The sequence below is a fragment of the Rattus norvegicus genome, chromosome 7, assembly GCF_021556685.1.
Source record: "Rattus norvegicus strain SHRSP/BbbUtx chromosome 7, alternate assembly SHRSP_T2T, whole genome shotgun sequence".
Classification (NCBI taxonomy): Eukaryota; Metazoa; Chordata; class Mammalia; order Rodentia; family Muridae; genus Rattus; species Rattus norvegicus.
In genome coordinates, this window is record NC_141540.1 from 39,100,667 (window position 1) to 39,116,034 (window position 15,368).

Genomic DNA, 15,368 nt, shown 5'->3' on the forward strand with positions numbered 1-15,368 from the left:
ACAACTCAGTCATACCTCTGTGACTGTATATCTAAGATAAGCAAAAAAGGCAATATTTCACAAAGCTTGGGGGGAAAAAAGGTTAATAGTGTTATATTGGTTACCTGAAGTAAAATTTGCTATCTTCTTAAAGACTTTTATAGTGGATCCATTTGATATCTGAAAGCAGAGATAAAACATGTGAGTTTTCAAAATATAATGGTTTTTCTCAACTTCAACTAGGTTAACTAGCTCTCTCGATTGTTATTTATCAAGGACTGCTGCATTTGATATGCAGGCTAAGGTTAGCCAGGTGACCAGCAGGACACTGTCTGCATTCAAGAGCTCATGGTCCTGTGATGGATACACGTAGGCAGCAGATGCGTGAAAGGGAGTACCCTGCGACCTAGATGGGATGGGAGCTGCCTCTGGGAGAGGGGAGGAGTAAGCCATCTTAGCCCAATCCCCAAGCAGGTCAAAAGAGGCCTGGGCGCCCCGCCCCCCACCTCCAGGTTTCTACCAGTTATGTGCCCTCCAAACAGATATGCTGAGTTATTTTAATATGGTGGTAAGAGGAGGTAGGGCCCTTAATTAAATCCTAGAGAGAAGTCCTCAGGAATGAGATTAGTGCCCTTCTGAGAAGACAGAGCTGAGCCTACCCCACCCTACCTTCCTATCTTCCCACCACCAGCACATAAATACACAGTGAAAGGACAACCCTTGGAATCAGGAAGAGGCTTTGATTACCAGGTTTGAGTCTGGTAACCTTGGCTTCTAGGCACCAGAGATGTGGAAATAAGCAATTGTTGTTTGACCCCACCCCACCCCCAAGTAGATTCTGTCACATTGTCTGAATTTGCTGAGGCCATGAAGGAGTGCTGCTTGCTGGCTTGCTCTCAAGGCTTGCTCAGCCTGATTTCTTATGTCATCCAGGACCACCTGCCGGGGGATGGCACCACCCACAGTGAGCTGGCTCCTCCCACATACATTGTCAATCAAAAGAATGCCCTACAGGCCAGTCATGGTGGCACATGTCTCTAGTCCCAGCACTGGAGATAGAGGTGGACTGGTCTTTGTGAGTTTGAGGCGAGCCTAGTCTACATAATCCATACAGAGCTGCCTAGTGAGACTCTTGTCTCAGAAAAAAAGAGAGTGCCCTTCAGACTTGCCACTCTGGTGGGGAATAGTTTCTCAGTTGGGGTTCACTCTTCCAAAATGACTCCAGCTGGTGTCCAGGTGACATAAAACTAGCCAGCACAACTGTTACTCCACGTATAACTATGGTCAATCCTATAAACAGGGTTTGTGTAAAGGTACTGTAACTCTACCTACATTGTTTTGTGAAACATTTCAAGGTTCTGAGAACGGCAGCCCGTTCCCAGGCAACAGGCGGTCCCCTCTCTGACTCACCTCACTGACTAGCTTCACGTGGTCTGGAGATTCAGACAAATGGACTTAAACAATACATACTGTGTGCTTGATGTCCTAAATACAAGGGTCAATATAAGTCTGTGATCATTTATCGATATACACTGTGCCTATCATTACATCCCTTGTCATAACTGTGTAACAGCCCAAGATATGAATTTACATCAAAAACTGTCCCATGGTAAAGGAAATGATAATACATGCAACATTGAAGATTAACGTTAAAAACATGCTAACTGAAACAAGCCAATTATAAGGTCACATGTCTGAGCTCTTTCCTTTAAAATGCCCAGTACAGGCCAATTTATATAGATGTCTAGTGGCCTTTTTAAAATGGGAGTTATAAAGAAGACTGAATAGTCATGAGTTTCTCTTAAAAGCAATGAACTATTCTGAAGTCGGGCTGTGATTATACCTAAAACTCTATGATTATACCTAAAACCAGTGAGTCCCACATTTTAAACAGGTTAGTTTTGTTGGTTTGGGTTTTTTTGTTGTTGTTGTTTTTTGGTTTTTTGGTTTTTTTATCCAGAACCCAGGGCTCTGCCTGCTAGGTGAGTTTTCTGTCACCAAGCTACATTGTTATCTTTAAATATGTGGGCCTTGAGGAACATAGACTATAACTCAGTATAGTTCTGTCAAAAATCGATTCAGGCTTTACCTGTGTGGGTTGATGATCAGTGCTTTTATTGTGCAGTCATGCTAATGCCATGCCTATGTGTGGCCTTCCCTAGAGATGAAGTCCAACACCCTCACTCTGAGGCCTTTTGGAACCAAGGGTCCCTGGCCCTCCAGGGTCTTTCTTGCATAACCAGGTAAGTCCTTAGAAATGACTAGTGTAGAAGTTACCTTTGGGCAGAGGAAACCACAGATGCTAAGATACAACGGGCAGGCAGGGGTTAAGAATAAATGGTTCTGAAGGATGGGTTGGTGGTCCACAGCATAAGACAAAGCGTGGTAGAGAGGAAGCAAATCAGGGACAAACCTCACCTCCCTTCAGCTATGGTCTGAAGAGCAACTGTCACTTTGAATCCTATCAGCTAAGTGATAGCTCTAATACAAATTTGGACCTGGCCTTCCCTGGTTTGGAAAAAAAGGTGGGGTGGGGGGAGGAAGTCTTCGAATTGCTTCGGCTTGCTGCACGCTGGTTATCAGAATGTACAGGCCTCCTTGCTAAGCACCACAGGATTAAACACAATCTCCTTCAGGTGACACCCACAGAGGGAGAGCCAGCTCTCCAGAGGCCTCAGACACAGCTGTCCAGCCAGCTGTGTCCAGCCAGCTGCTAAGTTTAGGCCAGAAGCTTCCCACTGCCAGTGTTCAGGACATCTTGTAGGAAGAGGGGGAGTCTGGGGAGAGCTAGCTAGACCATCGGGCCTCAAAGCGACTCCAGCAAGAGTTCTTAGTTCTCTCGGGCTGCTGTTATCACCAAGCATCCTCTTCTTTCTCCTTGAGCCAGCCATTGTTTTCTCATTTCTCAATTCTCCATATTTGATGTAATCAAAACAAAGGCCCTGTGCAGGCCTCCCCTTAGCAGAACACACCATGCTTACGAGAATGTGCGAATGCAGTTAACAAAATCCCTCCCCACCAAGAGCTGGATGTGCTGATTCTAAGCCAATAAATATCCTTTTATAAAAGGAAGCTGGTGAACCATTCTGGGTAATTGTCAAAGAAAGAGTCCCAAATGGATCCTGCCGAGTGTTGAGCCAATACTTTGCTACTGTCAGACGATTTGTTTTGCCAAAAGCGAGCACCCTTCCTCTATAATCACAAACACCGAGGATGGGCCTTCTGATAAGGAATGCTGCCAAAAGTTCAAATGTCTTTTCGGGAGCTGGCAACGCTTGGTTGCTGGCACTGTGCTCAGGCATTAAGATAGTGTAGACGCAGCTTGTACCAAGGAGATTCTGCTCCGAAAATTATCTTCCAAGAGCTGGTGTGAAAGCATTTTATTAGTGGATGGGTTGGATGCGTGTGAGCATATTTCTAACTTCCACAGCTGCTCTAGGGCTGGAACATTTCAACCCCATGTGATGCTTTAACACTAGTATAAGGACAGAAAAATAATTTGCAGATGTTTGGGGAAGTGGAAGTTTTCTGATTTCTATTCTCAAGTCAGCTGCTGCCAAGTCGTGGCCAGAAATGTCTTTCTCAAAAGTGCCATGGGAAGCAAAGAGTTACAACCACAGCGGCTGTTCCTAGCAACCCAGAAGCTCTAACCACTTTCCCCAGTGCCACATCCATCCACTTGTCCTTCCGTGAAGCAAGGAACATCTTCTGGGCCCTGTCTTTAGGGATGGAAACCAAATTAAATCAAAGGAAGATTAATGCCACTGGATAGATCTACAGTAGGACTGGGTTTCCAGCTCAGGGCAGAATAGGTAGGTGTACCTGGCAATTTCATATGAAATCCTCCCCAGTGATGCCAGCCTAGAATGTGACAGAAGTTAAGTGTAGACTTTCTGATCATCAGAATTAGAAGTTGTGGCCACACAGGGATGAAATGAATCCGTGTCAGCAATTTAAAGCCATAGCTGGGACTTACTCAGCTGTCAGGGTGCTAGGCTAGCACGCAGGGAGCCGAGTTTGATCACAGCACTGCACAAACTAGGTGTGGTGGTAAATGCCTATAATCCCTGCCCTCGGGCTACAGAAGCAGGAGGATCAAGAGTTCAGCTCGAACATATGGAGCTAGAAGCCAGTTTGGGCTACATAAGAAGCCCTTGTCTAAGACGAAAGCTAATAAAGTCACTTCTAAAATAAGTCTGTGCATAAATAAGATATATGGATAGCAAGATGCTGTCTTTATGTCATATAGGTTATAGATTACCCCATAAAGATAGGTTTCTACAGACAAAACGCAAACATAATCATATAAAAATGTTGTTTGTGGGCTGGGGAGATGGCTCAGTGGTTAAGAGCTGTCTGCTGCTCTTCCAGAGACCCTGAGTTCAATTCCCTGCAACCACATCACAACCATCTGTAATGAGATCTGATGCTCTCTTCTGGCATACAGACATATATGTAGATAGGGCATGATAATACATAAAATGGATGAATGAATAAATAAATACATAAATAAGAAAAAAGATTCTGAACATGTTATTTGTGGGGTTAGGTTGGTGGTGAAGATCACTTGCTGCTCCCCCAACAGACCCAAGTTTGGTTCCCCCCCATACACTAGTTGACTCACAACCACTTATAACTCCAACTCAGGGGAATCAGAGGCCCCTTCTCTGGCCTTGGAAAGCACCTAAACATAAGTGTACCTACATAAGCATAAAGAATAAAAGTTGATCTTCATAAAAATGTTACTTGTATAGGTAAAAATGATCATTAGAAAATTCATAGGGCTTGCCTTATTTTAAATTCATGGAATTATACCTCTGAGTTTTATGGAAAACGATGAATGTGATCTGAATTTAAGGAAACTAATCTAAAAAGCACAACAATCAATACAAATTACTTCAGGGAAACCTTCCCTGGTATCTTCATGGAGCCACTCTGTGAAAGGCTGTTCACTGAAACAGAGTCTTGTCCCAGGGGCCATGAGATTCATCACAGGGCTTCAAGAGAAGTGAACCTTTTCTGTCGGCATTAGAGAATGCCTACTACCAGACTATTTCACAGACCAGGCCCAGCAGTCCAGCCAGGAAGCCTGAGGTCAGGAGCATGGGCTAAAATCCCCATTCAGAAACAACTTTGCTCCACTGGCCTTAAGCAGAGCCATGGTTGGGGAAGGAAATTCTTCTTATCAGCTGATGACCTTGGAATGTCAAGAGAAGCCAAATGAATGTTGGCCAAGTTTCTTACCCTCCCCCAGCCTTGAATATAAATGACAGTGTTCAATTCATGGGATAGTAAAGAGGACCAAAGTTGCTGATGTTGGCAAAGTCTCTAGATTTGCAGTCTGCTTGTTGGCTAAATAAACCAACATCTAAACGGGCCTCTTTGAGGTAGTCCAGTCTTTTCATTTAGGAGCAGAGATGAAATGTCTCCAGAAGGACTCTTACCTCACACATCATTGGGAACATTTCTGAGAACTGTAAGTGTCCTCCGAATGGCAAGTTTGGTAGCAGCGGTGACTACTTGCTCACTAGCACACAACGTTCTCCAACTACTTAGTGGTTTGTTATCTTTTCTCCCTCCTCCACTCACAGCTCGGAACAAGATGTGTGATCGGTAGAGAAAACTTCCTGCCCCGCTAAACACCTGACTTGCAGCCCCTGTATGACCCAATGGCAGGGTGTGACAATGTGGCCCAGCAAAAGGTCACAGGGGGTGCTGAAGGAAAGAGGAAGGAAGCCTAGCCTGCAAGTCTCCACAGTCCACCCTGATGACACCAGTCAGTGCCCTTCCTAGCAAACACCCAGAGCCACAGCCAGATAGGGGGGTCTGTGAGGGTTTAATTACAGAGAGAAGAAATGTTCCAGTCGCATGTGTTTATAAAGACACTGGCTCACTTTCCCGCACAAGACGGAACAACACTGGAGCAGAGATTTGCTGTCCTCTGCATGCATCTCGTGGGAACGGGGAGAAATAATACTTCTGGCCTAAAAGCATCAGGCTACGGTGAGCATCAGTGGAGTCGGCACCATGGACAAGTCTGGGTGCTGACTGCCACTGCTGCCGCAGTAGAAGGAAACTGTCAAAATGCTGAGAGTTGGACTGGAAACCATGCAGGAAGTTGACAGAGCACCAACAGCAGCAGTTGGAGCTCTGGGAAGTGCAGCCTACCCCATATTCTGTACTTTCTGACCCCCTGGTGTAGTCTCAGAGCAAAGGTCAGGTAAAGACTTGCCACACAAGGTACAAGAAGCTGGGCCTTACACTTCAGCAGGAGACTCTGTTTAGACAGAAGGAGGGACTGGCCGTCACTGACGATTAACTTTAAAGCCTAGCTAATTTGGACTAATTGGGGGGAGGTAAGTCTGAATCACTTAGAACTCTGAATTAGGCCCTATTTTTAAACGAAATATAGTTTTTTTTTCTTTCAAGCACATACAGTGACTCAAACTAGGGTGCTTTGGTAAATGAATAAGAGTCATAATTACCATCTTGTCTCTTTGGAGGGAAAAGCAAGTGCTTGAAAATGGTTCTCTTTAACGAAAGGGCAAAAGCAACAGTCAGCCCAGCCCTCTCAATTTATCCCAGATTTCAAGTCTGTAGAGGTGCTATTAAAATCAAGTGCAGACTCAGGCAGCCAAAGGTGGGGTGGATGCGTTTCCTCAGCCCAGTCCTTGGGAAACCAGGCTTTTGGACCAGTCCAGCTTTGGGGAGCATGGCTGGCTAACCTCCCTGAATTCCTTCAAGCGCTCTGCATTCATTTGCCTTGCGGCTTATCTTTTTAAACACAAGCAGAATCCGTTAAGCTCTCATGTCCTGGTCTTGTCATTTATTACCACCAGGCAGCAACACTGGGTTATGAGGCCAATAAATCATCAGGACGGGAAGTGACTACAGGCTGGATTAATTTCATTATCATCCTTAAGCAGATAGGTGTCTCATGCGAGAGATGTCTGCAGCAAGAGTGATGCTTCATCTCTCCTGACAGGCCGCCTGGGCCTTGCAGACAGCTGTGTGCTTCTGTTTCCCCTGTTGGAATGACCTGTCCTGCCTATCCCTATCAAGGGTAATAAGTGGCTACCTGCTTCCTCAGGGTCCCACCCAGTGCCATATGGTTGGGGAGAAGATGAAGCAGAGATAGAGAGGAGAGGCTCATTGGAGCAAGGTCAGTCCTGCAGCCAAGAACACGGAACAGGGACAGCAGCACCTGGACACCTATGGACAACCAGCCCAACTTGCCACCCAGACCCATGGAGTGGAGACAGTCTGAAGTCCTGAATGCACAGTGATGGACTGAGACCCCTCTCAGACCTTCCACCCACTTATAGCCCTTGGGAGCTGAGCGCTGCCACCCAGGAACCTGTCCTGAGAAAACTGTGGGGATTTTCACAAGCCCCCTACCCCAAGCTAAGAATAATGGGTTTGGTCAGGTGATTCTGGGTCAGGAAACTTGAACTGTAGGGGACTTACATGGGAGGGGCTCATAAGTCTCCATCAGATCTCCAGAAGGAGCCACAGGCCCCCGCTACAAGGACGGGATACTTCCTGCTCCTACCTCTCCAGACTCCTGCTCAGGAATGGTCTTGAGTGCAACAAGGTGAAAGGGAAGCCTGGCAAAGCCCGAAGTCAACCCTCGTGCTTTGGGACCATGAAGTAGCTACTCTTCCTCTGGCTTCTCTCAGAAAGAGAGCAACTTCCCTCCTGAGTGTCATCCTTGACCTCCTCCCCCCATTTCCATCTAGAAGGACTATAGTACCTACCATCTGAGTCCCATGTGACCATTCACAGTACCCCTTATCTAGGGACACTGTGGCCTTCCGAACAATGTTGTTTCCTCACTGGAAAGTCTCCCACAGTTTCCAATGGGTCTCCCTATTTCCTGCCCATCACAACTACTTTCTGAGACACAAATTTAGGCCCTCTGAAACCCCCTCCCCACTGTCTGTGACATATAAGCTAAGGTGATGAAGACCCAAGGGGCTGGTTAAGAAACAGACCCCCGTCTCAGTGAGCCCATCTATAAAGTAGGTTAAACAATGGCTCCTCCCTCACAGGACTGCCACAGGATGGTACTCACCAAAAATCAGAAGAGCTGACTCAGAATGTCACCCAGAATGTTCTCAGGCTAGCACAGTTCCTCCTTGGGTTCTGGCCAGTCAGAAAGCCATTCTGTCCACATACCTGCTCTCTTTCCCCTGCTAGAAATGCTGGCAGCCATAGCTCGCAGCATCTTCAGACTAAGGTTTCCACAGGAGCTCCTGTGGGCCTCCAGTCTACAGCACTACTGTACCATAAGGCGTTGCCTTCCCTCCTTTCCCCCTAGAGCCCTGGTTCTTAGCATGTAACACTCAACAAAGACCTGGACTTTCGCTGCTGAATGAATCCCAGAGTCTCTATTTTCAGGAACTTCCCCTGGTTCCTGTCTTGTCACATACAGGCGTATGGCAGTCAGTTCTCTTGAGACGTCATGAACACACTTTGCTGATTGCCCCTGATCTAGATAACAAGATGGAGACTCAGATGACATAATGCTCTAAGCCTTGTGAGGAGGAAGAGAACATGTGATGGGGTCACCACAAGAGACAGTGGAAATAAGCAACCTGCAAACCACTCAGAAGCAGCGAGTCTTAGTTTTGTTTTCAAAGGGCTTTCCTAGCACTTGAGTTACCCAGCCTAGGAAGGACTGTGGGTAAAGGAGGAGTGGGTAAGGCTGTCTTGGTCTTACCTCATAGTGGCCAATGGTGTTCAGCTTGGTTATCCCATCTTCAAGAATCACAGAGGAGCTGTCAATGTCCAGGAGTTCTTTCTGTCGTGTTCCCACCTGAAGTTCTGCAAAAGGGGGAAAGGCATTCGGTTCCCTTCTGAAATCACAGCTTAAAAAGAAAAGCGCTGCCCAGTCGCTCTCCCAAATACTGTTAATAGTGTTGAGTAGTGGCGTTGATAATGTCAATCTCAAGTGAAGTGGTAAAGCTTTGTTGGAAGACGTGGAGATAGCTAGCCAGACCAAAAAAGCTCTGGGCTTGTATCTAGGGCCTAATATTTCAGACCACTGCTCCTGAAACATTAAACCTAGTCAGGTCCGGAAGTGGAGACCCCGAAGACAGAATCACCCATCATCTGAGGGATTAGAACCCTAAAAAAAACCACCTCCAGTATTACCAGTCCATGTGCTTGTCATTCTCGGAGCACAGCATGAGCTCTTTTCTCCATGGGTCCTGAGAATTACTTTACTAACACACCAATTCAGCTAGCACACTTCCGTCACTAAGGTCAGAAGGGAGCCACAGGTAAGTGTTGTGTTTTCTTGAATTTGTACAGTATTTTATAAATTGCTACGTTACTATCAACTCAACAGCAACATGTAAATAATTGGAGGTTACACACACACACACACACACACACACACACACACACGCAAATCTGGACTTCCGGTTTCTCTTTTTAAAGACCTAGCAATGGGGGCTGGGAAGATGGCTCAGTTGGTAAAGACACCTGCCTCCAAACAGGACAATCTGAGTTTTGTTCCCAGGACTCACATGGCAAAAGGCAAGGACCAACTCTCACAGCTGTCTTCTGTCTCCACAAGTGTGAGCACATGTACACATGCACACATGATAAATAAAAATGTCATTAGGTTTTTTCTTTTCTTTAAATCTAACAATGGCCAGATATGGTAGCCCGTGCCTATCAGCATTCAGGAGGCTGAGGCTTGGAGGATCATCACAGGTTCCAGGTTAGCCTGCATTAGGTAGTGAGTTCTAGGCTACAGCAGTGAGATCCTGTCTCATCTCTGCCTGTCACCCCGCCAAATCTGGTGACAATGGCTCTGTAACGACCCGCTGGCTCTGCTCTCTTAGCGAGTCTTTTCCAGTTGTGTCAGGCTCTGCTACGTCTGATTCCTAGGCGCTAACATTCTGTGTACATATGCTTTCTGTCCGTCTAGCTTGTTCTAGCCTTAGCTCCTAGCTTTGGGGTTGGGAGAGGGACACCTGGTTGGCACAGACCCAGAAAGGGCCTTGCAGACTCTACTATAGACTTTCCCGTGGCAAAAAGAACACTGTTGGGCTGTTTTCCTGTGGTTATTAGGCTGGGTGTGCCCATGTCCTTTGTGGTCAGAGCCACACACACACTTACAAGGTAATGCTCAAGGCAAGGAAGCTGATGGTTTGGGTCAGGCATCAATCCCCTCGACGGGGGCTGCCCCTTCTGCTGGTGTCTACGCAGAGGAGCTAAACCCAAAACCCGGGCACTCCAAGGCCATGCAGGGAAACAAAACCCTGGCACAGAGTAGTGCCTAAGCAGCCTGCTTCTTCGAAGCAGGCACTCGAGTTGCTACACATTTGCATGGCCTCCCCCAAATTTCCCAGGCCTGCCTCCAGGCTTTTCTCAATGGTTTTAGCAGGAGGTTTGATTGGTGGGGGAGGATTTTAATTGCCTGCTTAGTGGAGGCCTACAACTGTACATGAAGGGGAGACGAACTTGTTATGCTGTCTGTCACTGCCACGATTCGACTCTTCTTTCCTGTCCCATTATCTGTTCTAAAATCCCTCAGCAGTCTCTTGGGAGGGTCGCGCTGAGCTCAACTTTAAAATGTTGGTGAACATTTGAGGGAAGCGGGGCCTGTTAGCCTGCTCACACATATGCTCTGCCTCACAGTATACCAATAGAGCCCACAAATGAATTCATAGCAGATGCTGCTCCGCGTCGGGGGAGGAGGGAGAACACACTTAATGGGGGATGCGATTAGCAGAGAGGAAGATGACCTTTCCAACACGCCAGAGTTAACACTCTGAGGCTGAGCCACCCACTAATGACACACTCCGCATCACAACAAACAGATCAAGTGCAGTGTGAAGTGCACCACACCCAGGAGGGCACAGGCTCTGCACCTTTCTGTCCTCCTTGGTGCAGGGTGAGTCCATGTGGTCCCAGGGTCACAACCACATTGGTTTGCAAATACTGTGCTTTTTTTTTTTTTTAAATGATATCTTGGAAGGATGATGCTTCCTAGGAATAATCAAGAAGCTCTAAAGAGAACCAAACAGTCCTTGGGTCCCCAGATGTGGCCTCAGGGAACAACTCAGGCCATATAATTGTCTCCTAACAGAAAGAGAGGAGGAGGAAAACAAAACTTACCAAGGCCAATCTCATTGAGCTGGAGTCCGTATGGAGAACCGTTTTTGCTTAGGAAGGCTTGGAAAATCTTTTCTTTGGCTTGGCCTATGGTGTCACAGTCAAGAACATTGACTGAAATATTCCGGCAGACATCTGCACTCTCATTTTCTGGGATTTTTTCAAAGACGACATTTAATGCCTGCAAGAACACAAACAGGTCCCCAAGTCTATTAGGTAACTCCAGTCTGAAAGGCATCCCTGAGAGACGCCATGCCTATGACAGCACATCAGCAAACAGGGGGTCGAATTATACTACTTCAGTCTTTTCTCCATAATCCATCCTTTTCAGGGATAATGGAAGGGAAAACAGAAAGTTAAAACACTCATTATGGAGCAGGCACTGAATAAATATATTAGAGAGGGAAATATATACGCACATAAAAATCTGCAAAAAAAATTGGTGATTTCTAATTTCATCCTAAAAATAAAAGAAAGAAAGAGAGAAAGAAAGAAAATGAGTTAGAAAGATTCCACAGCAAATGAGCACAGACTGGTAATTGTCTTTTTTTATTAACAGAACCACGGAGTCCCAGAAGTGACGGTCCAGGTGACAGAAAAGGTTAAGAGGTCCTGGTATTGATCACACCAAAGAGGTCACTGTTTAATATGCAGCATTAATTATGGCAGCATTCATCTCCCCTCCACTTTCAACATCTGCAGTCAGATGTTTCTGAGCCCTCATTAAAATACCGAGATCCCCACCCTGCGCTATTATTCCTGCATTAATTACATTCCCAAGCCTTTGCTTACATTATGTCAGTTACCGTTCTCCCAGGGTGGCAAAACCTCAAAATTTAACTAATGGGGAAGGAAGTCTTTGTGTATGTGTGAAAACACAGAAGCAGGGGATATTATGAAAAATAACCTAATTTCAGCTTTATTTGTCTAAGAACAAATACACAGATCTGAAAAAACACCCCAAAGTTTTACCTGCTGCAGAGGCTTGGGGGGATTGAGTCAGAGTGAGCAAAGACGATTTGCTAAGTAGCACAACATGGTTCTGATCGATCACTGGGCACGCTATCAGCGAGACCTTTATCAGTGAGTCGGGGGACTTGGGTACAGTGTGAAATGCAACATTTGTTAACGTTTGGGGGCCTGGCTTAATGAAGGAACTCGAAAGGCTCAAACTGTAGACCTGGAAGGAAAGGTCTACCTTTCCTTCTACCTGTGTAGAAGTTCGCTTGTGGTGTGCAGATTTTAGGTCTGGCTACTTTAGGTATGTGGTGTCTTCATTTGTAAGTTTTTATAGCAAAGTTTATAAGAGAGATTTTGAATAGAAGTGAAAACAGCTGATCTGGGGAGTGGGGTCCTTGTGATTACCTCAGTCACATGGGAGTGCAAATGGGATGGGGTGGGGGCTAGGTCAGTGGTGGGGCGAGCTTGCCTAGCACGCATGAGACTCTGAATCCCGCTCTCTCCATTAAAAATAAAACGTGTATGGCAGCACCTGCCTTCTAATATGGTCATGGAGATGTCGGGCAGGGGTGGCAGAGCTGAGGGACAGTAGTGGTAATGGCTTACCCAGTTGATAGCATCACCACTGTAGCATTAGGCCAATGTACTTTCATTTGATGCAGAGACTCCACCCACACTGCCCAGCGAGACTGACTACACACACAGTGTTTCAGAAGGAAGACCCTACCCACCATAGGCACCACACGGGCTCCTGGCTTTAATCTCAGCCCACCATTAGCCAACTGACTTCTCTGGGTCTCCATTTCTCACTTGCAACATGAGAATGGTGGTAACTGACTTGTGACAGTACCTGATGACACCATCCTTAGTGAATGGACACCATCCTTAGAATCATGACTGGCTGACCTGTGCTCAGGGCGTATAGCTCACAGACCCCCACAAGGTCATGAGATATCTGAAACACTGGGCAGGTTCTCAGAGCTATGTATTTTTGGGTAACTGTGTCTCCACGGTAAGTTTCTGACATCCTATGTGTTGTCACATTATGGGGACACAGCACTTTCAAGGACACCATTGAGGCCTTTGCCTTCATCACTGATCCAAAGGTCCCCCCACCAAGCACTTTCAGCTTGGGAGCTAGGATTTCAACACAGGTAGCATTAAGGGAAGACATTGCTCTGGGATACCACATAGAGTTCTAGGACTCATGGTCGAATGGTGCTCTGTAAATGTCCTGAGTACTTTGGGGCTAGCCAAGATTCTACATACGTATGGTCAATTTGGCTTATTGTCACAGAAGCTTCAGGAGGCAACAATTTCAGTGAAACTCAATAAGGCTTTCCCAGGCAGAGAGTGAGGCACCGTCAGTGACAGAGACCTGTTCCTCTTATACTGAACTTGACAGGGACCGGATTCTTAACTACTCTGTCTTTAGGAACTTGTGTATTCATAGGCCACTCAGCCTTTTACTATATATAACACCCAAGACAATATTTGTCCCTCTATAATCCCATTTATGATTCAATAGTCCCTTTAGTGCAGACCTAGCCAAATGATTTAAACCTGGAAATTGGTAGAATCTGCACTTTGAGGGGTTGACCAGTAGTCTCAATGTGCTCCAAATAAGTCCTTGTTCTAAAATGGAGTTGCACTTGTCTACTAAGAAACTCTGTGTTCTGGGCAATCCAGCCATGAGCAAGGGGTTCAAAATGGCTCTCCACTCATGAACAAAAAACAGAAAACACCAGGCAAAGGAGAAAACAGGGGTACCAGGTGAGTGAGTCAACTGCAGGCTAGACCGTCTAGAAGAGACCAACATGACAAACTCCCATATTCAAGCCCTCTTTCTCACCTCCCTTCCTTGTAGGCATTAGGTCCTCCTGGTGTAGAACTGCCAAATGCATTTAAAGACATACCATTTTTAGTGGGGGAGGAGTCTTTAACTCAAACTCACCATGAGGAGCATGCTAGGCCCATACTCTGTCAATGAGCTACACCCCCAACTCTATTACATACTTCTTTACCCCTTTAAGCCCCCAGGCAAAGGTGGTTATATTGCTGTTACATCCCCACTTTAGAGTGAGGAAACTGAGGCACAGAGGGGTTCACTGCTCCAGGGCAGATGATGTGTATTTTACATACCCACTGAGCTGGTGCTGAGCTCACTGAGTTAGGGGGTCCCTCCTAAGCTCTGACCCATCCTTCCAGGGCTCTGATGATTCCCCCAGAACCCCTCCTATCCTCCAGGAACCTTTTTCTTATACTATAAGCTATAAGCAGAGTCCTTAGTTAGAGCCTTAGCATATCCTGGGATAGTTGGGAAGTGCATTTAGGGGGTAAATTCTGTTCCTATGGCCAGGTTGCTGTTTCTTTACTTGTGACTCTTCATGACAAGAGTGACGGTGTCAAAGGCTTCCAAAATAAATATGAATGGAAAACACCTTTTAATCAGAGCCTCAGCCATCCTGGCTCATGAAATAGTTTTATCGGCATTTACAAAATAACATTCTGTTGCTACCTAAAGGGCACCATTGTCTTTAACAATAACACCTCTTTATAGGCAATAAATGCTCTCCAAAACATAACCAAAAGGAAAAAATACCTTAACTGCATGTAAGCCAATGTAAATCTGCCACCGCCTTCACAGCTAAATGGGTGGAAAAGAGGTAAAAAGGCGTTTTACAGAGTCCACGGGGGATTCTGAGAGTAAATCCAGACGCAAATTGATTTGTGTTCATTTTTCACGCTGGCAATGCTCGGCGCTCAGACAGCGGCTTCCTAGAATGTGAGCGGAGAGCCCCTCAGGACTGGCCCGAGTCTTCATACTCCCATCCAGGACAGAGGATCCCACCTGAGCCTCTCTTCTATGCTAGGGAGCAGTGTCCTTGTCACCTCAGAGTGTGGGCATGACAGGGTCGATCTCTGGCCAACGCCCCATGGCATCATCTCCATGGCACATATCACCTGCCAAAGCCTGCAGAGCCAGGCTCCTCTGTGTATTCCTTAGTGTTGGGGATTGCTTAAAACATGTTCTCAGGTTACCCACAACAGGTATGGGAGAGACACCTGCCACCTCAGGACACATGCATTCAGAGAATCCGTTGCAGGCACGCCAGGAGAATGGAAGGTTATAACTCCTTTTCTGACCACCACAGAAGGCCAGTTCTTTGAAGCACATTCTTTTTCTCTATTGGCTCTGTAGCTCCTTAATTCCTTGGCACAAAATACCAAGCTGAGGTAGCCTTTGTGGTTGGTGTCTACCTAACCAACAGCTATGCGATCTGTTTTGGCTGATGACC

General features: G+C 46.3%; 1 protein-coding gene across 4 annotated transcripts in view; it reads right to left on the minus strand.

Moving 5' to 3' along the window:
• Window positions 1–15,368, minus strand: part of Plxnc1 (plexin C1) — a 153,787-nt gene that overhangs the window by 10,389 nt on the left and 128,030 nt on the right. For all 4 annotated transcript variants that reach the window (XM_087557870.1, XM_087557871.1, NM_001426988.1 and 1 more), the window contains 3 exon segments: window positions 11,113–11,290; window positions 8,702–8,805; window positions 105–159 (listed from right to left, as the gene is read on the minus strand). In XM_087557870.1, coding sequence (XP_087413996.1) covers window positions 105–159; window positions 8,702–8,805; window positions 11,113–11,290 — 337 coding nt within the window.